We start from the raw sequence: 24,157 nt of genomic DNA, 5'->3' as shown, positions 1-24,157 counted from the left end.
CCACCTCCACCCCTCTTCTTTCCTGCTGCTTAACTGTGTCCCTTCCTCTGTGCCTCTCTGGACTCTGGGTTTTGGGGGGTTTTTTTGTTTGTTTTTATTTTCTCTTCTCATCCTTTGGTGAATTATTTTTTGCTCTTTTGTTTTTAAAGATTTATTTATTTATTTTAGTGGGGGCAGAGGAAGAGAGAATCTCAGGCAAACTCTGCGCTGAGCATGGAGCCCAACATGGGGCTCTATCTCACGTCCCTGAGCTGAAACCAAGAGTTGGGCGCTTAACTGACTGAGCCATCCAGGAGCCCAACTTTTTGCTCTTTTAAAAATAAAAATTATATTTTCAGTATAATGTGCATAGATAAAGATGGGTAAATCATAAATTTTGAATCATCACAAAGTAAGCATATCTGGGAAACTGTCGCTGTGGTCAAGAAATAGATTACTTATACCCTGGAAGCCTCTTAGTGATGCCTCCTCCTAACTGTCTCCACCATGTAACTCAAGTTAACAACCTGCTCATCCTGATTTTTAATACCACTGATGATTAATTTTGCCAGTTCCAAAATATACATGTTTGTATAAATGGAATCACGTCCGCTCTTTCTTGTTTGCTCTTTCTCCATCTCTCTGTCATTTGGCAGGGGCGGGGGGTGGGGGATGCGTGAAACTTGGCTTCCTTTCTCAACATTATGTTTGTGAGAATCAGCTGTATTCATTTTCCTTTTTAACTGCTGTATAGTATTCCATTGTAGAAATAACCCATGAAAAATAAAACCATAAAAAATCCATTTGTGCTGTTTCAAAATTTGGGCTATTATGAATAATGCTGCTTTTCTATGTGTTTCTTTTCTTTTTTTGAACATAGTGCACATTTCTGTTGGTTTTGGCTGAGGAATGTAATTGCTGAGTCATAAGCTATGTGTATTTTCAACTTTGGGACTGTATTCCAAACTGTTTTACAAAAGCATGTATAAAGGCAGAGATATAACTGAGAGAGCTTGACAATTCAAGTAAACAAACAGAATTTGGTATGGTGGGAATGTGGTGGAAGAGTGTATGAGGGGGAGATTGTACAACTGTATGGGAAGTATCCTTCAATACTCCACACCAAGCTGTGTTGACCTCATTCTGAGGATCACAATAGGGTACTAGGTTTAAATAGGAAAGTCATATGAACTGGTTGGCATTTTTGCAATGGCCATTGAGCCGAAGTGTGGAGAATGGATCTGAGGGGAACAAGATAGGAGGGATGAGGCCAGCAGGAGAGTTCTTCTATTTTGAAGTGAGAAGTGAAAGGAATCTGGATTAGAGTAAGCATCCTGGAAATGGAGAGAAATGGGCAGGTTGAACATATTTTAAAGTTGGAATTGACAGAAGCGGCAAATAAAGTAATGGTTGTTTTAATCCACTGAATTTGGGGACTGTTTGTTACACAGCAATAGATAACTAATATAGCTTCCAAATAGAGATGGCTTTCAGATCTTTGATTACAAGTCTTCAGGCACTTGAAGGAATGAATCTAGAAGACAGGTCTGGACCAGAGTTGTGTGTAGGAATCCATAGATCACAGATGGTGATTGAAGCCATGGAGACATGAGATGCCTGGGTGGAGGCCTATTTTTATCTGAGGGAGTGAAAGGGCCATTTTGGTCACTGTAGACACCTTAATGATGTCTTCTCAATGGTATTAGGAAGAGCCCTCTGTGCCTTCTTTCTCATGACCATCTTTTCAAATTGGACAATGTTTTCATTTATCTTCTCTCTTTATTTGGCCCACTCTCTACCAGTTTTTCATTCATGGTCCCTTAACTCATCCTCTACTCATTCTCTTTAGGCCTCTTCCCATTTTTTCTATTTACTGGTATTCATTTTCTTCTGGATATTTCTCTATTCATACTCTTTTTCTCAACATCCTTTATCACTATCTCCCAGGACCCAGCAGGGTCTAGGGTGAATCAGAAGAGGTGCCAAGGGACAAGAAGATACCACGGGTAAGATTTTCTTCCCATGTGTCCCAGGACCTCCCTGCTTCACCCTAGAACTGGCCCTGCTGTCCCCTAACTGATTTTTCAGTTTATCAATTCTCTGTTATGTTTCTTACCTTCTCCTACTTGATCTCTGTTTCTTAATTATTAATGTGACTTTCTATATGCCTCTTCTGTATTGATTTTTGTCTTTCTATTCATTTTTCTCATCTCAAGCATTCCAATCATCACCAAAGTTCTCCTCCTGTGCCACTGTCCCCCACTCCAAGTCCCTCCAGTTGCCACTTCTTTTCTAAAAGTCCTTCATCAGAGCTTCCATACTTGCAAATCTGACCAGCAGCATCATGCATGGTTTCCATGTTTCTGTTACAATTTCTGAAAAGCAAGGTGCAACTTATTTCTTTTCACCAACTCCACAAAATGGTACTGTTTGGATTCCATGTCAATTTATCTAAAACCTATGTTGTTCATGTACTTTGTCGTTTGGTGTTCTTTGGTTCACTTTTTAAATATTTTCTCTCCTTGCATTCTTTCCTTGGGGACATGCCCTTTATCAAAGAGCTCACCTCTCTTTCCCCCTTGCATCTCACATGACTTAGAAGCAGCCAGAGGCTGTGCACAAGGCTGTGGATCTTGGGTGTTGTTAGGGTAAGGGAGGTGGTTAGTATTGGAGAACAAAGGAAAGCTTTTGCTCTCATAGAAAAACAAAGATAGAATTAGAAAATTTGTAAGATAAGTAATAATTACTTTCTCCATCAGAGGGCAATGGGCTGGGTGTGACTTCTCTTGTGTCTTCATTACTCACTTGGATGGGTGCTTGTTCACAGGACTCTGAGGATTAAAAAAGACACAGCTGAGACCCGGCACAGCCCTCCCTGTTCTGCCTATTTGCATTTTGTTACACCTCACCTGACTTCTCTTTTCTTCTCATGTTTCTATTTATAGCTTGTCTGCAAATATTGCCATCTTAACCTTCACCCCATGAAAATGTTGGTGCTTCAGTAACTCTGTGATCAGCTCTCCCTGACTTCTTTTGACTTTTCTTTCTGTCTCTCTTCCCTGATGAAGCCCTGTAACTTTTTACCCTTTGTCTCCTTGTTTGTCCTTCCTAACTTTTCTTTTTCTTTTTTTTTTAACAAAAGAAAACGAAATTTAATAGGCATACATACAGAGAATCCATACAGACATGGAATTCCAAACACAATGAGGCAACATGAAGCTTATATGAGCTTAGGAGAGGGATAGGGGCCTGAGGATACAGAGGGGAGAAAAGTCATTAGTAAGAAGGTCAAAGGAGATGTTTGGAAAAACATATAACATGGTTCTATTATACAGATAAGTTCCTTCTTAGGTAAGGGGAAGTTTCTACTAATACTTCTCTTCCTGATATAGGCTCTCCTTTCCAGTATATATTAAGGCAGTTATGGGGGAGGCAGAGTGCCTTTCCTGTATCTGTTGGGTTTTTATTTTAACTCGAAATAATCTTTATGCTTAAATGGCACATTTTAGGGTGGTCTGCCCTGAGCCCCTACACTGGAATGTATACTGTGAAGTTTTCTTTTTCTTTTTTCTTCAAATTTGGGTATCTTCAAACTTAATATCTAGTTTCTTCCCATCTGCTGAGGCCATAGCAAACGATACTACTATAAGCATGTCCTGATTTTCTCTGCCTTGCCCCTTAGCCAGAAACCATCTTTTTTTTTCTTTAAATTTCTATAGCGTGTACCCATGTCTCTCATAGCCATATTTCTTATTTTGTTTTGTATTTTATTTGTTTATGTACTCATTTAATTTTCTTAGCAGCTTTTGAAGATCTTAAAGTCAAAATCCATTTTCAGCCCCTGGCATTGCAACTTTTCTGTCAATAAGAGGTATTCCAACATTGAGAAAATGAAAAAGCACCAGAAACATATTTTATATATTTTCCATTACAGGTAGGCAAATATTGCTCTTTCAGTTAAACAGTACAAATTAGCTTATCTATCATTTTTATCAGCAGGAAAATGGCAGAAGGTGGCAATTTCTGATCTCACCCAATACCTGCTTTTAATCCAGTAAAAAATAAGTAGGCTTGTGGAAGCTAGCACTTCCTAACTTTTCTTCCTCTAGGTCTCTCCCATCAATATATCAAGCTCCATTCCTGTCTCCTCTGAATCTGCATGAGTTTCCCCTTCTTTGTTAATAGATGTTTTCTTGAGTTGGGCACGACTCCATTCTCTGCCACCATGAAGGACTCCTTAGCCCCTCTAAACTCATGCAAACCCAGGCAGTCTTACCTGCTGGCTCAGATTCTTGGGCACACTCCTCATTTGCTTGTTGGATTTCTAGTGCATCATTTTGGTCACTGGTTGTATCTGTTCTGTTTGCATTTATCTGTTCTGATTCACAGAGGTTCTCCAAGAGTCTATCTTCAGGTGGGGTTGCACCTAAACCATGTTTTAATTCACAGATATTTTATTTGCCCTTTGCATCAATCAGGGTACAACAGGAAAATAGAAATCACTCTAAGCTTTTACAGCACAGGGAATTTCATCCAGGAGGTTGGTTATACAGTTGATGGAAGAGCTGAGAAGTCCAAATAGAAGAATGCAGTAACCGGAAAAATACTTAACAGGAAACTGTGGGAGGGACTGAGGGTGGGCCCAGAGGTCAGGGTCACTGGGTGGATAGAAGCTGGCCTATAGCTGGCCCGCTTGGTGGGAAGTGGTATCATGGATGAGATGCAGCCACATTCAGAATTGTGGACAAAGGCAGTGATGGGGAAATATCCAGCTTCTCCCTTTTTCCCACTCTCCGATCTCTTGTTAGGGTCCCATGTCAGGAAGCCAGCAGGAAGCCAGCAACAAAGGGAGCTAGCAAGTAGGTCCACAGAAGCCAGTGGCCAGAGATAGAGGGCAGAGCAGAACAGGGGAAGGTAAGGAATGAATCCCAGGGCAAACACCCCAGGACTTCGTTATAGAAATTGCATTAGTAAAGACAGAGATTCTGGGCAATCAGTGATACAAAAAAGCAGCCCCCCACCTCCCAGCACATTCCAGAATGGGACAAGAACACAAAGGATCAGAATACAGTCAACAGGAACAGACCATGGTAAGATGAGGATTGTGGGCATGACCAGGTCAGGCTTCGATATGAGTTTTCACCAGTTCCTAGGGGAAGAAATTGAAAGTTCATTTCAGAAATTAAAGTATGGTCTGTGCCATTCTCCCCTAATCCCCTTTTTATAAAGCAAGAGTTGAAGATCCTCCCCAGGTAACCATACAGAGACCGTATGGACTTGGTAGATCCCACACAGCCCTTGCAGTCAGACCCCAACTGGCAGAGTGGAGGATTGGGGTCAGCTGCAACCCCGGCTAAGAGGGCCTTGGCCAGGCCATCTCACTGCATGTCCCACACAAGGTACTTGAGTTAACTGGTGATGGCTTATCCTGACTCCCATGGCCATAGTGAAGCTGCCTTTGTCCCCAGAGCTGCCCCTGACCAGTGGACTTACTCAGTTCCTACAAAGTCCTGCTGACTCGTCCCCACCTCCTCTTCCTCTACATCCTCCCTCTACACATCTGTTCAGTCTGTCTCATTGGCCTTTCCTTGAGGATTCCATGTCCGATTCTCCTCTACGTCCTCCCATTCTTGGTATTCTTTTTTCTGTATCTTTCTCTGCATATATTTCCCAATTTTTGTCTCATGCTTCTGTCTTTTCCATTAGATTACCGGAGTGGCAGTACAGGGTTAAGAATGCAGGCTCTGTCACAGCCAAAAGGTAGAAACAACCCATCACTAACTAATGAATGGATAAGCAACATGTAATAAATATATCCATACAAGGGAATGCTCTTCACTAACAAAGAGGAATGAAGAACTGATTCATGTGACAACATAGATGAACCTTGAAAATATTGTGCTGTGTGAAAGAAGCCAGACATGAAGGGCATGTTTATATGATTCCATTTACATGAAATGTCTGGAATAGGTAAATCCACAGAGACAGAAACTAGATTACTGGTTGCCAGAGGCTAGGCAAGAGGGGCACAGGGAGTGATATGGAGCTTCCTTCTGAGGTGATTGGAATGTTTTGGAACTAGACAGAGGTAGTGGTTGCACAACATTGTGAATGCACCAAATATCATTAACTGTACACTTTAAAATGGTTAATTTTATGTTATGTGAATTTTTACTTCCATTAACACACACACATGCGCGCACGCGCACACACACACACACACCAGGCTCTGGGTTCAGAATGCCTGGGTTCACCCTTGCTCATCTGACCCCAGGCCAACTACACACACACTGTCTCCAGATTTCAGTTTCCTTATCTGCAAAATGGGCATAAAAGGAGTGCTAACCTCCAACGGCAGCCTGAGCACTAAACCTACAACTGCCTGCACAAATGTTCAACCAGTGAGATGTTAATAACACAGCTATTTCTATTGTGTCTTTTAATCCTTTCTTCTCTTTCATTTCCCTCCTTCTCTCTCTCAAAGTACCCACATCCTCCCTTCCACCTTTCTACCACTTCCTCTTTTCTCTCTCTGTGTGACTGGCTTTCTCCTTGAATATCTGGGCTCTTGAAAAACATCCCCACATTGAAATCAGTCCTTCCTCCAACATTTGATGTTGACCATGGGCCCAGGTCCTTAGCCCTTAAGAGTTTCACACTAATATTCTCCTACAGGGACTTTTCTAAATCACAATTACTTCCTGGCAGTTAATCTGCTTAAATCTGGTTTATTGACACTGAGTTTCTGTCCCGTTGCCTTGGTTATTGGGCCAATAGTCTCTTGTCATAGCTACTCCTCCAGGATTTGAGCTCTGCTTAGACATTCATGCAAACACCCCTCCCTGCCTTTTCCTTGGTCCTTAATATTTCTTCCCTGATTCCCCAAATACACTCAGGACTCAGGCCTGAGTTCCCTTTCTCCTTTTCTTCTTTGTAGATGCAAATCGGTGTTTATCAGGTTGCAGTCACCTTGCCTAAGCCTCAGTTGGTTATTAGGACTCTTGTCCACCGCTTCTTCATCACTTTCTTGGTAATTAATTTTCTCTTGGATTGCTAAAGAGAGGGAGATGGAAGAAGGCAATTAGGGATCCCATCAGAGACCAGACACAACATCTCAAAATTACACAGTTAGCAACTCCCATCCCTCAGGTCACTCGAGCTCAGTGCCTCTGATCCTTCTTGTAAAGCTCCCCAATCACTCCTGGGATAGAAAAGAGAACTCTCAGCAAGAGAGTCTATGTCTCCCACACAGAAAGGAGCCACTCCAAATTTAAGGATAAAGGAAACATCACGATCCCATTACTCTTGTAAAAGAATTTGTGGATGGCCAGGAAAAGCATATATCAAAATAAATAATAGAAGTGAAATGTGTTTCTGAACCATTCAAACTGAAAGAAAGAAATAGGGATTTCCTTCGGAGAAGAGCTAGGCTCACAGAGAGATCCATGGGTATGAAAGAGAAAGCCCATCTGCTCTAAAGATGCTGCTAGACCAGAGGAGGGTTGGGGCAGGGAGGATGAGTGCTTCCCAAAGAGACAAAGCAGAGGACACCTGGAGGAACAAGACAGACCTCCCAGGGGCCAGATCCCAGGAACAAAGGAGGGACACTCTGCAGCTCTGAGCAGGGAGCACAGATAGCTGTGCTGGAGGACCACCCCACAGGCCTGCCCCAGGGGTGGGGAGGTCCCCAGTCAGGGGAGGGAGGGACACCAGCCCAGCACCCCTGCCTGTAGGTGACCCAGCACACATGGGAGGAAGGAAATAAACCATGAAGCCTGGAGGGGGGAGGAGGGTGGTATCTGCGGGGAGTCCAGGGAGGAGGGGACACCATGGAGGTAGGGAACCTGCTGCTCCAGGGCCCATGGAGGGAGTTCCTCCTGGGGTTGGGCCCGCAGGGGTGAGTTGCATGGGACACTGGGAGCCAGGTGTGCTTTGTCATCCCAGGACCTGGCCTCAGACTGTGGCAAAACCAGGTGGAAGATACAAGGAGAACAAAGGGAAAGGTGAAGGGGGCCTGTGTGCATGTATATGGTCCCATGGGGGCTCAGGAGGCTCTGAGCATGCGATGAAGGTAGGGACTGAGCAGCAGGAGAGGGTGCACACCCCAGGCCACAGCCCCCAGATTCTTGGCTTTGGGTTACTGACTCACAGCTCCCATGAACAACAGTGTCTGGGAGGCGACAGCTGCAGTGAGTGTAGGTGCAGGTCACCCTAGCTCGGGGAACCCCAGAACCTAACACAGGGGATGTGGACACTGAACCTGGAAGGGGGGTGGGTCGCTGCAGTCCATGGAGAGAATCAGAGCCCCTGAGGTGTGGGCAGGACAGGTAACCACCATTCCCTCTGTTCCCATGGCCCGGGACATCCTGGTTACAAATACAATATTGACTTAATTGCCTTTATTCGATTTCTAACTGCTGTAGAAATTATTTTGTTCTTAATTAGATAAGGTTACTATTGACACAAGTCGACAAACCACATGCTTTATACCTGCTTTTTAATTTTTTCTTGTTTATAAAAACTGTTGATATCTCTTTATTGCCTATTAATAAAATTCCAATTGCTTAGCTTTATATATGGTAGACTTCCTCAAATTTTCTTCAAATTTATCTCTCATGAATCAGCTCCACAGTCTGCTTCTCACTCTCTGAGAAAAATTGAATTTGTCTTTGAAGACACACTAGATCCTTTCACACTCCATGCCTGATCCCATAGTGCCAACCCTCTTCAGGACATGGGAACATTCTTCTTATGATGTCTCTATCCCTTATCTGGAGAACTCCACTGACACCAAACTGTGTTGGAATAAAAAGTTTCTTAGGCAAGTCAAAAAAAAAAGTGTATATATATATTAAGAGCATTCTCTTAAACTCTTGCAGGCCTTAAAATAAATTAAAATAAAGTTATTTTAAAAATAAAATAAAAATCATGCCTTCCCAGGAAAAAATTGAGAATCAAACCTTTAGTTTTGTATAACACCTGGCAGAGCATTGGTTTTGTGATTATTTGAATAATGTTTGTTTCACCCCTTGTGAAGAAAGAGTTAACAAAACCAATTCTCCTTCTTTAAGGGTAAATGTGACATTGGGTTAACTTTCTGGCTCATTACTCTGGAAACCTGATGAAGATGGCTTTTCTTCTACTAAAGCTAATATCGGCCTAATTAAAACCTAGCTTAGCCCTAGTTTAGGGTCAAAAAATGGCTGGTAAGTTACATGTGGATGGGGAGGGACTATCTACAGACTACAAAGTGCACTTTGGTCTTCCTTCAAAGTGGTGACTCTTATGACTTGGCTTGTCCCTTGTAGGGTCCCTGAACGTTATGACTACAGTACTGTTATGTGACCTATTGATACCCATGGGCATGGTGCTGCTAAGCCAGGGTGGATCCTACATCCACAGCCAAGCTGACACTCGAGGCGGGTAGTAGTCAACTTGGTGGACTGCTGTGTTGGTCTCCACAAGGAATCCCACAGAAGAGGAGCAACTGATGCTGCCTTGTTGGGATGCTGTGTTTCCTGTCATTTGTCCTTCTAAGTAAATCTGATGGCACTTCGGCTCTGGTTGCCCTGTGAGTCTAAATGCCTAGTTAAGCAGACCTCTACTCTAGGTGAGTGTTGTACCATAGCCATTATACCATAAGCTTTGAGAAGGTTCATGATTTGTGTTTTCTCCACTGTTATATCCCCACTGCCCCAGCATTGTGTGTGGAACGTTGTAGGAGCTCAACATATACTTGTCCAAAAAAAAAAAGTTGGCCCTGGATATCAAAAGGTAGATAATAAAACTAATTACCATATTCGAAGCTCCTATAAATACGATTTAAATCAGGGTATTCTTGCATGTTGACCTCGCTGAACAATGCTTCCAAAAGTGGCAAGTCAAATGTCTTCTCCAGTTCATGGAGAACATTATACACCACTCTTTGTACAGGGATCAGGTTTCTACAAGAATCTTGACAATCCTTAAAAAATATTGAATGGAGAGAATATAAATACAGACTTCCAAGTTACAGAAGAACCCTAGAAAGTGATTTTATGGGTAATGTCTTCCAATTTCCTCCATAGGTATCTTCTCATATAAAGTTTTAGAATTTCTATTTATTTGTATAGATACTAAGTGAAACAAGTAAATCCTTCCTCCTTAAAAATACTCACTTGTGAAACAGATCTCCTCACCTTCATTTATATTAGATGTAAGTAAGAGCAATTTTGAAGAACAACAGTGGGTTCAAAGTTAAATGTAGCCCTTTAAGAACCTGGTCAGATATTTTAGGAATAGACTAAGAGGTGATGAGCAGCTGTCCTGTTGTATGGACGACCTTACCCTTTCCCCAGGACTGACTGGGCCTGGAAGAACTCAAGGAAACCAGGTGACAGTTCTCCTCTTTTATGAATTTGGCCATAGAGAAAGCGTATTCATCCGGCAAAGAGAAGACTTGAATCTCTGTAACTCCAGCTATGCCTATTGCTAAAATCAAACCCAAATTCTAAAAGTCCAGAAATACCATAAAAAAGAAAGAAAAAGAAAAAAAACCCTAAAAACTGAAAACTGCTAGTGAAAGAATAATAATCATCAATTCCCAAATTTTGTCCTAACAGGACATCAATTCCCTGTAGATTTTAATGTTCTCAGATCTAAGCACTCAAACTGATGTCCACTGAAATGATACGTGTTGAGAGATGAACTATGAGAGACTGTGGACTCTGAGAAACAAACAGGGTTTTAGAGGGGAGGGGGGAGGGGGGATTGGTTAGCCCGGTGACGGGTATTAAGGAGGGCACATACTGCATGGAGCACTGGTTGTTATATGAAAACAATGGATCGTGGATCACCACATCAAAAACTAATGATGTATTGTATGGTGACTAACATAACATAATAAAATTTTTTAAAAATGATATGTGTTATTATTTTATTAAATTAACTCATTTAAGTTATACATCAATTCATTAAAATTACCTTTAATTCTCAGTTTATGTTATATTCTATGCATTCCTACAAAGCATTATATACATCTATAGAGTGGTCCTGTTTCAGATTCAGCCCACTTGATATGCTATTCAGCCCAACTCCAGGGGGCAGCACAGAGCGCCATTCCTTCAGAGAGAAGCAGGATTGTCCCTGGTGACAACTGATTCTCCTTTTCCTTTTCACCTTACAGGAACACTTGCAACAATACTTGAAAAAGTCCCCACTCATAGGCGACTCAATCGGTTAGTTGTGCTTGATGTTTGGGTCCAGGATATCAAAATATAACTTCATTTGGGGCCAGTTTACCAGATCATGACATAATAAACATCACTTACGTCATACAGTTTATTGGTGATGAGTTCACGGTCCCGGAGGCACTCAAAGAAAGGAAATGGCTTTTTTACTGCATTTGAAATCTCCACCTTGTGTCTTTTGAAGTGTTTGAATAGAGTCTCATAGATAAGTCTGTCATCAATGTTCTGGTCTTCTGTGGATGCCCTAAGAAGGAAGGATACTATGTGAAAATGGTCATCCAGATTCCAAGATGCTTGTGGAGGCTGTAAGATTTATATATGAAGAATAAGCTGGGAAAAACTAACATATATAAAGTAAATAGTGCTGAGCAGAGACAGAAAAAATGGAATTGAAATAATAAGCAAAGATATGCTGAAGAAAGCACGGAGGTTAAGAAAGACTTAAATGTGGGACTGAAAAAGTCTATTCCAGTCTGTCTGGATCAAAGCCATTGTAAAGATACCTTCACATATCTGAAGTATTTTTGTAATTAAAAAAATTTAAATTTAAACAAAATTGAGATGGAGTGAACAGAGGAATGAAAAGCAATGGAATAAACTATACTCCAATAAAGCAGTTTTGGAAAAAGGAAAGCAATGGGATAGAAGTCTAACCTTGAAAATACTTCACAACTAAGAGAAAAAAAATATCAGAAAGCTAAAAACCAGCTCTCCCCCTATAGCTGTTAAGAGAAATGCCATCCCACATTATAAAGTTAATTTATAAAGGATGAGATGTGGTTAATAGTGACATGAAACAGTATAAATTGATAATTTCACAAGAATATCAAACATTTTTCCTGGGACATCTGGTCCTACTTTGTGTTAATATAAATCTGTCTGTGTTATTGTTATATATAGTGAATCTTTTCAGGCATCTGAATTTCAGAAATCACTGATGTTTCCTGTGAAAGTAATTTTAAACCTGAGTCTATAATTCCAATTTTTAGTTGATCATTTTATTGCTCTGATAATAATGTTTTAATCAACATCTTGTATTATGAAGACTTAGAAGCTTTCTTTGTCAAACCAGAAGAGAATTATTGCCACTTCCCAAGTACTTAGTATGCCTCAGGGAATAATAACGTCAAATTATTGTGTCAAATTCCTGCAAAAGAAATGTTCCAGGTCAAAGATTGCAGATTGAAAAGAAGCATTTGTCTTCTCTTTCATTAAAAGCCCTGCTAAAACGATAATAAAGAAATTGGATTCACAGTGACAAAGAGAATGGCGGGGCAATGAGCACAAGAGAAATTTCAACCAAAATCTATATGACAAAAGTGGTCAGAAGAGTGCTAATTGCTGTTGTAGGTGGAGGATGCTTCCATAGGTCAGAAAAACACCAGTATGCCCTGAAGAACCCTGAAGAGGCAGTAGAGATCACAAGTGAGACATGGTGCTGAAAACTTATATGTTATTTTTTAAATGGAGAACAGAAAGGTGCACCTCTAACCCCTCACCCTACAAGCTGACCACCTAGAGCCAGGCAGCCTCTCAAAGGCAAACATTGCTGACCTTTCTGTCACCATGTGTGAATTTTGCCTCTTACTGGGTTTCACATACATGGAGTAATACATCATGTATGCTTTGTGCCTGGCATTTGCTCATCATCCAAGCTGTTGGATGAATGGAAGTTTGTTCCTTTTTGTAGTTGAAGGTATTCCATTGTGTGGACCTACCGCAATCTGCTTATTCATTTTCCTGGGATGGACATTTAGATTGATTCCAGTTTGGGACTTGTATGATATAAACCTGTTGTTCTTGTACATGTCTTTTTATGGCATGATGTTTTCATTTCTCTTGGGTAATTAGGAGTGGATCATTGCGTGAGTATGTTTAGCCAGTTTAGAATCTGCCAAACTGTTTTTCAAAGTCTATTAGAGATAGTTTTTCTAATTTTAGCAATTCTCATGAGTACGATGTGGGATCTCATATAGTTTTAATTTGCATTTCTTTAATGACTAATGATATTGAGCATGTTTTCATATGCTTATTGGCAATTCATGCATCTTTTGTAAAGTGTCTGTTCAAGTTTTTGACCCATTTATATTGTTTGGTTGTCTTTTACTACTTACTGATGTGTAGCAGTTTGTTTTTTTTATGGAAAGAAGTGTTTTTGTTTAATTTATGTATCACAAACATTTTCTTCCAATCTGTGGTTTGCTTAACCATGTGTTTTGATGAGGAGAAATTTTTAATTTTGAGGAAGCCAAATCCATCAATTCTTTTCTTCTGTGGTTTATAACTTTAATAACAACTTTAATGTACTAAGAAATCTTTGCCTACCACAAGGTAATGAAAATATTCAAAAAGCAATTTGTAATGTAAGCATGGGTCTATTTATAGATTTTCTATTCTGTACCACTGATCTATTTGTCTATCCTTATGCTGATAGCAAATTGGCTTGCACACTATAGTTTATAGAAAGTCTTGAAGTCAGTTAGGGAAAAATTGTCTTGGCTTTTCTAGGTCTTTTGGTATTCCATATGTCTCTTAAAATCTATTTGTCAATTTCTACAAGAAAAGCCTTTTGGATTTTTATACAGTTTGCATTGAACCTTCAGATAAATTTGGTTACAAATGATATCTTAACAATATTGAGCTCCAATCTGTTAACATTGTATAGCTCTCCATTTATTTAGTTTTCCTTCTAGAAGTGTTTTCAGTAAAGAAGTCATACACATCTAGACTGGGGAATTTAAGAAACAAAACGACGAACATAGGGGAAGGGAAGGAAAAATAAACTAAGATTAAAACAGAGAGGGAGGCAAACCATAGGAGACTCTTAACTATAGGGAACAAACTGAGGGTTGCTGGAGGGAAGGTCGGTGGGGGGATGGGGTAATTGGGTGATGGACATTCAGGAGGGCACTTGATGTAATGAGCACTGGATGTTATATGCAACTGATGAATCACTAAATTCTACCCCTGATACTAATAATACACTATGTGTTAACTAAATTAAATTAAAAAAAAAAAAGAAGTCATACACATCTTTCATTAAACTTATTCCTAACTAGAAATGGTGTTGCCTTTTAAGCTGGTATTGCTTTAAATGGTATTGTTTTTTAAATTGCTTGTTATAATTGGATGGGAATAAAACTGGTTTTTGAAAATATTAACCATGTATTTATAACCCTGCTAAATTCTTGTATTCCAGTAATGTATTTGTAGATTTTTTTTGGATTTTATAGAAAATAAATAATCATGTCACCAGCAAGTAAACTCCTTTACTTTTTTCCCCAACAATTATTTCTTTTTCTTTCTTATTGTACTGATTAAGAGTTTAGACACAATGTTGAAGAAAAGTAGTGAGAGTGGACATCCTTGTCTTGTTTCCAATCTTAGAAAAAAAGCACTTAGTATCACCATTAAGTATGATGTTTGCTGTATGCACTGTGTATGTGTGTGTGTGTATTTTTAATGAGACTGAAGAAGTTACTGTCTATTCCTAGTTTGCTGAGAGTTTTCTCATGGACAGATGTTGAATATTATCAAGTGCATCTGCTGAGATATTTATATGATTTTCCTTCTTTATTCTTTAATTTAGTGAATCACATCAGTTGATTTCCAGAGCCTTCTCTTAAGTAGGAACAGATAACCACAGGTCAGCAGAGTTTTGAAAAAATTCTCAAATATCAGAAAGAACAACATACAAAAAGAAAAAAAAGTTATCTTAGGAGAAACAGAGATATTATAGGAAATGAGAAACTTTCAAAACCTCTAATATTTTTTAGAGATATTTGAGAATACACACTGTACCCCAGGATACAAAGAAAGAAAGTGATTATGGTCTTACGTAATTTTTATATTGATTTTTTGAAATTTACTAAAATTTACTAAAATGGTTGTAAAATAAAGTTGAAGAAGTTTCCCAGAAAAGTAAGAGATTAAAAGGGAAAAAAAAGTAGATTTGAAAGAAAATATAAGAGCATTAAGATAAATTTAGGTGGTCTAATAGCCACCTAATTGGAGTCAAGAAAGCTGTGCAAGGAAATTGCAGAGGAGGAATATGTTAAGAGAATTACTTAAAAAGATACCACGGAGTAGAAGGACATGAATTTTTTTTAAAGGGTACTTAGAAAGATGAATTCAAAAAGACATAAACCAAAGCACCTCGTTATGAAATGACAACACCTAAAAAACAAAGAGAAAAACTTAAAACTCCAGTAAGAATCAAGAAACTGGTCAACTATGGAGGAATGACAGCAAGAATAACTTGAGAGTGACATCTCATCAGTAACAGTGACTGTAAAGCCAGCTCTTCAATACTCAGTGCTAATCAAGACAACTTCAGATATGTAAGGCTCAGAAATTTTACTTTACAAATATCCATCTTGAGTGTTTTTCCTACAATTTTCTTTATTTCCTTTATGTATATAAAAAGTTTTAAAACTAAGTCACCTAGTATGGTTCTAGTTTATTTATCTAATAAATAGATGTCTGATACTGAGCAACACACACCCACTCTTAAAAACATTTAATAGGGGGGTGCCTGGGTGGCTCAGTCAGTTAAGTGTCTGACTCTTCATTTTGCCTCAGTTCATGATCTCAGGGCCATGAGACAGAGCCCTGCATTGGGCTCTGCGCTGGGTATGGAGCCTGCTTGAGATTGTCTTTCTCCTTCTCCCTCTGCTCTTCTCTCTGCCTCCCCACACTCACTCTCTCTCTTTAAAATAAATAAATCTTTAAAAAAATTCAATGTGTTGGATTCAGAAAAAGAGGCATGTAATCCAATATTGAGGAAGATGTGAAAATTAGAAACCAGTGGATCTAATCCCAGAAATATTAAAAAGAAACCCAAGATGGCAGTCAAGCAGCAGCTCAAGGACATTCTCTGATTGGAACAAATGATGATTACAAGGTACAGATGAGTGCAATGAATGACAGTAATATCGTAAGGGATGGGAAGAAGGAATTGGGAATACTCTGTGCTACAGATGGAACGGTATAAAGTGTATACTGAAATCTCTAGGCAACCACTAAAAACATTTGAAAAGAACTACAACTGATATGTTAATAGAAGAGACAAGATGGGATCATATAAAATGCTAACTTAAAACCAGACAAGGCAGAAAAAGAGAAAGAAAAAGAAACAAAGCAAATGCAAGGAATAAGGAAGAATAACAAACATGGTAGATATTAATACAGTATATAAATAATTACATTCAGTGTGAATGGTCTAAATACTAATATTATAATACTAAATATTAAAAGCAGAGATTGTCTGTGGGGGAACTAAGATGGCGGCACAGTAGGAGGACCCCAGGTTCATCAACCCTCGAACACAACTAGATAATTATCAAATCATTCTGAATACCCAAGAAATCAACCTGAGGACTGACAGAACAAACTGCACAACTACAGGGAGAGTAGAGTCCACACTGAGGAAGGTAGGAAGTGTGGAGACATGGTTTAGGAGAGACACAGATACAGATCATGGGTGCTGTGGAGAGGAGGGAGCCCTGGTTGCGGAGAAAGTTGAGAGAGAGAGAGAACACAGGAATACACACAAGGAGAACACTTCCCCAAAGCCACTGGCTGGGAAAATGAGAAGGGTTGATTTCCATGAGTTCTTACAACCAGCGGGGCTTGAAGACTGGAGTTTTAAAGGCTGTTGGGCGTGGTGAGATAGAGCCCTGAGGGTGCCGCCTTGCTCCTGGAGGGAAGGCAGGGAAACAACCCTGGGACAGATGGTGCAACATGAGGGTCACCTGGGCAGGCAGTGGGGAGATTATTCACCCTTCTTGGAGCACGTCCCTGAGAGGTAGCATTCACAGAAGTGCCTCTCCAGGGACAAAGTTGCCAGTGAGCACCATTTCTGTCCCCCACCCCTCAGCCTAAGCACAGAGCCACCTGACTAGGGCAGCTCAGTCCCAACAAGGTCAGTCTAGCCTGCTTGCTCCAAGTCCCAACGCCTGCACTCTGGCATGACTGCCCTTTTCAGTTAGATCTCCCTCAGTCCCAGCACAGTGAGACCCTCCCTCAGAAGACCAGCATAGGCTCCCACCACAGCACATCCCTAAAGTTTTGAGTTTAAAAAATGTTATTTATTTATTTTTTTAGAGCAGAATAGACAGCAAGTGCAAGCAGGGGGAGGGGTAGAGGGAGAGGGAGAGGATCCCAAGCAAACTCCATGCCAAGCACAGAGCCTGACACAGGACTCAATCTCACGACCTCCAAATCATGACCTGAGCTGAAATCCAGAATCAGTCGCCTTACCAATGAGCCACCCAGGTGCCCCAAGTTTGGAGTTTTAAAAGTCAGCAGGTTTGGCTGGGATAGAGCTTGGAGGGCACTCTGCTGCTGCAGGAGAAAAGGCAGGCAAGCAACCCAGAGGCAGACAGCATGAAAACAGCTATCTGAAAAATGCCTGGGATGCACAGGGGGAGATTATTCACTCTTCTAGGAGTGCTTTCCTGAGAGCAGCAAGAATGGAGACCCCTCTCTGGGGACAAAGCAGCTGGCTGGTACCATTTCCCTCACCCACCCCTCAGCATAAACACAGAACCACCTGCAGTAAACAGCACAGCACTGACACTGGCTGCCTGACCTGCTTACACCAAGTCCCACATCCCTGTGCTCTGCCAATACTGCCCTTCTTGGTCAAGTTCGCCTCAGTCCCAGCACAATGAGCCTCTTCCCTAGGAGACCAGCAGAAACCCCTGCCCATACCATGTCTCCTTACCAGATTGTTCTGTTCTAGTGCAAGTAGCATCAGGTTTCATTTAACAAGCAGACCTGAGCACACCTAGTTAAAACTTACCACAATCTGACCAAGGACCAAACACTGCCCAGTGAAGACAAGGAGAGCCTCTGAAGATGACTAACCTGAAGGATAGAGCAGCCAAAACACAACAGCAGAGTGCACATAGCACACACCAGACACACTCCCTGAAACACCAGGTACTGGACACTGTATGACCTTTTCTTCATAAAGCCATTACTCTCAGGAGCAGGAAACATAATGGGTTTTTCTAACACAGAGAATAAGACAGAGACTTAGATAAAATGCCAAGATGGAGGAATTCATCCCAAATGAAACAATGACAGGTCACAGCCAGAGATCTAATTGAAACAGATATAAGTAATACACTTGAGGGAGAATTTAAAGAAATAACCATAAGGATACTCACTGGGCTTAAGAGAATGGAAGACTTCAGGGAGGCCCTTACTGCAGAGATGAAAGAGTTAAAAAACAATCAAGTCAGAAACTAAAAATATAACAACTGAGATTTGAAACAAACTGGATGCAATGACCATGATGGAAGAAGCAGAGGAACAAATAAGTGATATAGAAGATAAAATAATGGAAAATAATGAAGCTGAACAAAAGAGAGGAAGAATAATTACAGAAGACGAGAATAGACTTAGGGAACTCAGTGACTCCATAAAGCATGATAACATTCTTATCATAGGAGTCCCAGAAGAAGAGAGAGAGAAGGGTGCAGAAAATTTATTTGAGGAAATAATAGCTGAAAACTTCCCTAATCTGGGGAAGGAAACAAGACATCCAAATCCAAGAGGCACAGAGAACTCCCATCAAAATCAACAAAAGCAGGCCAACACCAAGACATATTGTAATTAAATTTGCAAAATATAGTAATAAAGAAAAAATCCTAAAAGCATCAAGACAAAAGAAATCCCTAACTTACAAGGGAAGACCCATAAGGTTAGCTGCAGATCTCTCAACAGAAATTTGGCAAGCCAGAAGAGAGTGGCATGATATATTCAATGTGCTGAATGGGGAAAATCTGCAGCCAAAGATAATCTATCCAGCAAGGCTATCATTCAGAATAGAAGGAGAGATAAAGAGTTTCTCAGACAAAAAAACCCAAAGGAGTTCATGACCACTAAACTGGCCCTGCAAGAAATGTTAAAGGGGACTCTGAGTAGAAAGGAAAGACCTAAAGTGAAAAGACAAAAATGGAACAGAAAATCTCCAAAAACAACAGAACAAATAATAAAATGGCACTAAATGCATATCTATCAATAATTACTCTGAATGTAAATGGACTAAACTCTCTAATCAAAAGACATAGGGTATCAGAATGGATTAGAAAAACAAGACCCATCTATATGCTGCCTACAAGGGATTAATGTTAGACCTAAAGTCACCTGCAGATTGAGAGTGAGGAGATGGAGAAACATTTCTCATGCAAATGGATGTCAAAAGAAAGCCAGAGTAGCAATACTTAATCAGACAAACTAGATTTTAAACCAAAGACTGTAACAAGAGGTGAAGGACACTATATCATAATAAAGGGAACCATCCAATAAGAAGATCTAACAATTGTAAATATTTATGCCGCCAACATGGGAGCACCCAAATATATAAAACAATTAATAACAAACATAAAGGAACTCATTTATAATAATACAATAATAGTAGGGGACTTACTTGAACACCCCACTTACATCAATGGACAAATCATCTAAGCAGAAAATCAACAAGGAAAGAATGACTTTGAATGACCACTGGACCAGATGGACTTAACACATATATTCAGAACATTCCATCCTAAAGCAGAAGAAAACACATTCTTTTCAAATGCACATGGGACATTCTCCAGAATAGATCACAAACTAGCTCACAAATTAGGCCTCAACAAGTACAAGAAGATTGAGATCATACCGTGCATATTTTCTGACCACAATGCTATGAAACGAAGTCAACTACAAGAAAAAATTTGGAAAGACTACAAATACATGGAAGTTAAACAGCATGCTACTAAACAATGAATGAGTCAACCAGGATATCAAAGAAGAAATTTAAAAATACATGGAAAAGACAAAGACAAAGGGGCTTCTGGGTGACTCAGGTTGGGTATCCAACTCTCAGGTCATGATCTGAGGGTCATGAGATTAGCCCCGAGTTGGGCTCTGTGCTAGGCATGGGGCCTGCATAAGATTCTCTCCCCTTCTCCCTCTGCCCCACCCCCCCCATGCTCATGGGCAGTCTCTCTCTCTCTCTCAAAAAAAAAAAAAAATACATGGAAACAAATGAAAATGAAAGCACTACAGTCCAAAATCTTTGGATGCAGCCAAAGCAGTCATAAGAGCGAAGTATATAGCAATACAGGCCTGCCTCAAGAAGCAAGAAAAATCTCAAATAAACAACCTAACCTTAAACCTAAAGGAGCTTGAAAAAGAACAACAAACAAAGCCTATGACCAGCAGTAGAAGGGAAATAATAAAGATTAGAGCAGAAATAAATGATACAGAAGCTAAAAAAACAATAGAACAGATCAATGAAACCAGGAGCTGATTCTTTAAAAAAATTAATAAAATTAATAAAGTCTTAACCATACTTATCAAAAAGAAAATAGAAAGGACACAAATAAATAAAATCACAAAAAAGAGAGGCAAAATAACAACCAGCACCACAGAAATGTAAACAATTGTAAGAGAATATTATGAAAAACTATATACCAACAAATAGGGCAATTTGGAAGAAATTGGTAAATTCCTAGGAACATAAACTACCAAAACTGAAACAGAAAGAAATAGAAAACTTGAACAGATTGATTACTAACAAAGAAATTGAATCAGTAATAAAAAAATCTCCCAACCAACAAAAGTCCAGGGCCAGATGGCTTCACAGGTGAATTCTACTAAACATTTAGAGAAGAGTTAATACCTATTCTTCTCAAACTATTACAAAAAATAGAAATGGAAGGAAAACTTCCAAATTCATTCTATGAGACCAGCATCACCCTGACCCCAAATTCAAAGACTCCATTAAAAGAGAGAACTACAGGCCAATATCCCTGATGAACACGGATGCAAAAATTCTCAATAAAATACTAGCAAATCAAATCCAACAGTACATTAAAAGAATCATTCACCACAACCAAGTGAGATTTATTACTGGGCTGCAAGGGTGGTTCAATATTTGCAAATCAGTCAATGTGATACACCACATTAATAAAAGAAAGGGTAAAAAACATATGATCCTTTCAATAGATGCAGAAAAGGCATTTGACAAAGTACAACATCCATTCATAATAAAAACCCTCAGCAAAGTAGGGTTGGAAGGAACATACCTCGATATAATAAAGGCCATATACAAAAAACCTACAGCTAATATCATCCTCAGTGGGGAAAAAGAGAGCTTTCCTTCTATAATCAGGAACAAGACAGGGATGTCTACTCTAACCACTGTTACTTAACATAGTACTGCAAGTCTTAGCCACAGCAATCAGACAACAAAAAGAAATAAAAGGCATCCAAATCAGCAAGGAAGAAGTTAAACTTTCACTATTTGCAGATGACATGATACTCTATATAGAAAACCCAAAAGACTCCACCAAAAATTTGCTAGAATTGATACACAAATTCTGTAAACTCACAGGATACAAAATCAACATACAGAAATCTGTTATATTTTTCTACACCAATAATGAAGCAGTGGAAAGAGAAATCAGAGAATCAGGCCCATTTACTATTGCACCAAAAACAATAAGATACCTACGGATAAACCTAACCAAAGAGGTAAAAGATCTGTACTCTGAAAACTATAAAACACTGATGAAAGAAATTGAAGAGGACACAAAGAAATGGAAAAACATTGCATGCTCACAGATTGGAAGAACAAATGTTAAAATAGTCTATATTACCCAAAGCAATCTATACATTTAGTGCAATCCCTATCAAAATACAAACAGCATTTTTCACAGAGCTAGAACAAACAATCCTAAAATTTGTATGGAACTACAAAAGACTCTGAATAGCCAAAGTAATGTTGAAAAAGAGGGTTCCCTGAAAACTGAGGCATCACAATTCCGGACTTCAAGTTGTATTACAAAGCTGTAGTGATCAAGACAGTATGGTACTGACACAAAAACAGACATATAGATCAATAGAACAGAATAGAAAACCCAGAAATGAACCCACAACTATATGGTCAATTAATCTTCGACAAGGCAGAAAAGAATATCCAATGGGAAAAAGAGTCCCTTCAACAAATGGTGGTGGGAAAACTGGATAGCAACATGCAAAAGAATGAAACTGGACCACTCTCTTACACCATACACAAAAATAAATTCAAAATGGATTAAAAACCTAAATGTGAGACAGAAAACCATTAAAATCCTAGAGGAGAACACAGGCAGTAACCTGTTTGACATTAGCCATGACAACTTCTTACTAAATATGTCTCCTGAGGCAAGGGAAACAAAAGCAAAAATAAGCTATTTGGACTTCATCAAAATATATTTGCCAACGATGTATCTGATAAAGGGTTGGTATCCAAATCTATAGTGAACTTTTAAAATTCAACACCCCCCAAAAAAATAATCGTGTTAAAAAATGGGCAGAAGATATGAATAGACATTTTCCCAAGAAGGCCAACAGACACATGAAAAGATGTTCAACATCACTCATCATCAGGGAAATAAAAATCAAAACTACAGTGAGATATCACTTCACAGCAGTCAGAATGGCTAAAATTAACAACACAGAAAACAACAGGTGTTGGCCAGGATGTGGAGCAAGGGGAACCCTCTTGCACTATTGGTTGGAATGCAGACTCGTGCATCCACTCTGGAAAATAGTATGGGGGTTCCTCAAAAAGTTAAAAATAGAACTACCCTACAATCCGCAATTGCACTACTAAGTATTTAGCTAAAGAATACAAAAATACTATTTCAAAGGGATACATTCACCCTGATGTTTATAGCAGCATTATCAACAATAGTCAAATTATGGAAAGAACCCAAATGCCCATCAACTGATGAATGGATAAAGAAGATGTAATATATGCATATACACATACATGCAATGAAATATTACTCAGCCATTAAAAAAGAATGAAATCTTGTCATTTCAAACGATATGGATGGAGTATTATGCTAAGCAAAATAAGTCAGTCAGAGAAAAACAAATACCATATGATTTCACTCATATGTGGAATTTAAGAAAGAAAACAAATGAACATAGGGAGAGAAAAAAAGAGAGGAAAACCAAGAAACAGACTCTTAACTATAGAGAACAAACTGATGATTACCAGAGGGGAGGTGGGCAGAGGGATGGGTTAAATAGGTGATGGGTATTAAGGAGAGAACTTATTGTGATTGTATGTAAGTGATGAATCACTAAATTCTACACCTGAAACACGGTATGTTAACTATCTGGAATTTAAATAAAAACTTGGAAAAAGAAAAAAAAGCAGAGATTGACAAAGTAACTACAAAAACAAGACCCACCACATACTGTCACCAAGAAAAAACCCATAAATATAAAGACTCAGGTTAAGAATGGAGAAAGAGGTACCATGCTAACACTAACAAAACAAACAAACAAAAAAGATGGAGTAGCTACATTATTTCCACACAAAAAAACTTCAGAACAAGAAAAATTATCAAGGAGAAAGAGGGCATTTTGTATGATAAAGGGGTAATTTTTCCAAGAAGACATAACAATCCATAACATATATCTTCGTGAACACACAGCATCATATTATGTAAGGTAAAAGTTGATAAACAGTAATAGAAATAGATGAATCTGTTACTGCAGTTGGATACATGAAAAGCCCTTTTTTAGTAATTAATAGATCAAGCAGGTAGAGAAGCAATAAGAATGTAGTAGACCTGAACATCCCTATCAATCAACTTGATCTATTTGACATTTTTGAAATATTCCATCCAACAACAGCAGGATACACATATTCCTCAAGATTACATGGAATACCAACCCTCACTAAAGTAGACCACGCTATAGGCCATAAAACACATCTTAACAAATTTAAAAGACTAGAAATCATAAAAAGTATGTTCTCAGACAACACAGGAATTAAACTACAAATCAATAACAGAAAGAGGTAGAAAATGCCCAGTATTTGGAGATTTAAAAATACACTTCTAAATAATGCCTGGGTCAAAGAAGAGGTCTCAAGAAAAATTTAGAAATAT

At 39.2% G+C, this 24,157-nt stretch overlaps 1 protein-coding gene across 12 annotated transcripts in view; it reads right to left on the bottom strand.

Moving 5' to 3' along the window:
- Positions 1 to 24,157, bottom strand: part of SP100 (SP100 nuclear antigen) — a 97,072-nt gene that overhangs the window by 54,861 nt on the left and 18,054 nt on the right. For 11 of the 12 annotated variants that reach the window (XM_054505971.2, XM_054505963.2, XM_054505964.2 and 8 more), the window contains 6 exons: positions 11,289 to 11,451; positions 9,775 to 9,943; positions 6,949 to 7,032; positions 5,066 to 5,128; positions 4,256 to 4,405; positions 2,727 to 2,810 (listed from right to left, as the gene is read on the bottom strand). In XM_054505971.2, coding sequence (XP_054361946.2) covers positions 2,727 to 2,810; positions 4,256 to 4,405; positions 5,066 to 5,128; positions 6,949 to 7,032; positions 9,775 to 9,823 — 430 coding nt within the window. In that variant the 5' untranslated portion in view covers positions 9,824 to 9,943; positions 11,289 to 11,451. Of the gene's footprint in view, positions 1 to 2,726; positions 2,811 to 4,255; positions 4,406 to 5,065; positions 5,129 to 6,948; positions 7,033 to 8,239; positions 8,346 to 9,774; positions 9,944 to 11,288; positions 11,452 to 24,157 lie in introns of those variants that run through there. The other variant, XM_054505970.2, reaches the window with a different exon arrangement.

This window comes from Mirounga angustirostris, unplaced genomic scaffold (genome assembly GCF_029215605.1).
Source record: "Mirounga angustirostris isolate CCGP_5_RB_7025 unplaced genomic scaffold, mMirAng1.0.hap1 SCAF_3, whole genome shotgun sequence".
NCBI classification, from domain to species: Eukaryota; Metazoa; Chordata; class Mammalia; order Carnivora; family Phocidae; genus Mirounga; species Mirounga angustirostris.
The sequence above is the reverse complement of the archived record's forward strand: the minus strand, read 5'-3'. Positions and strand labels throughout refer to the sequence as shown.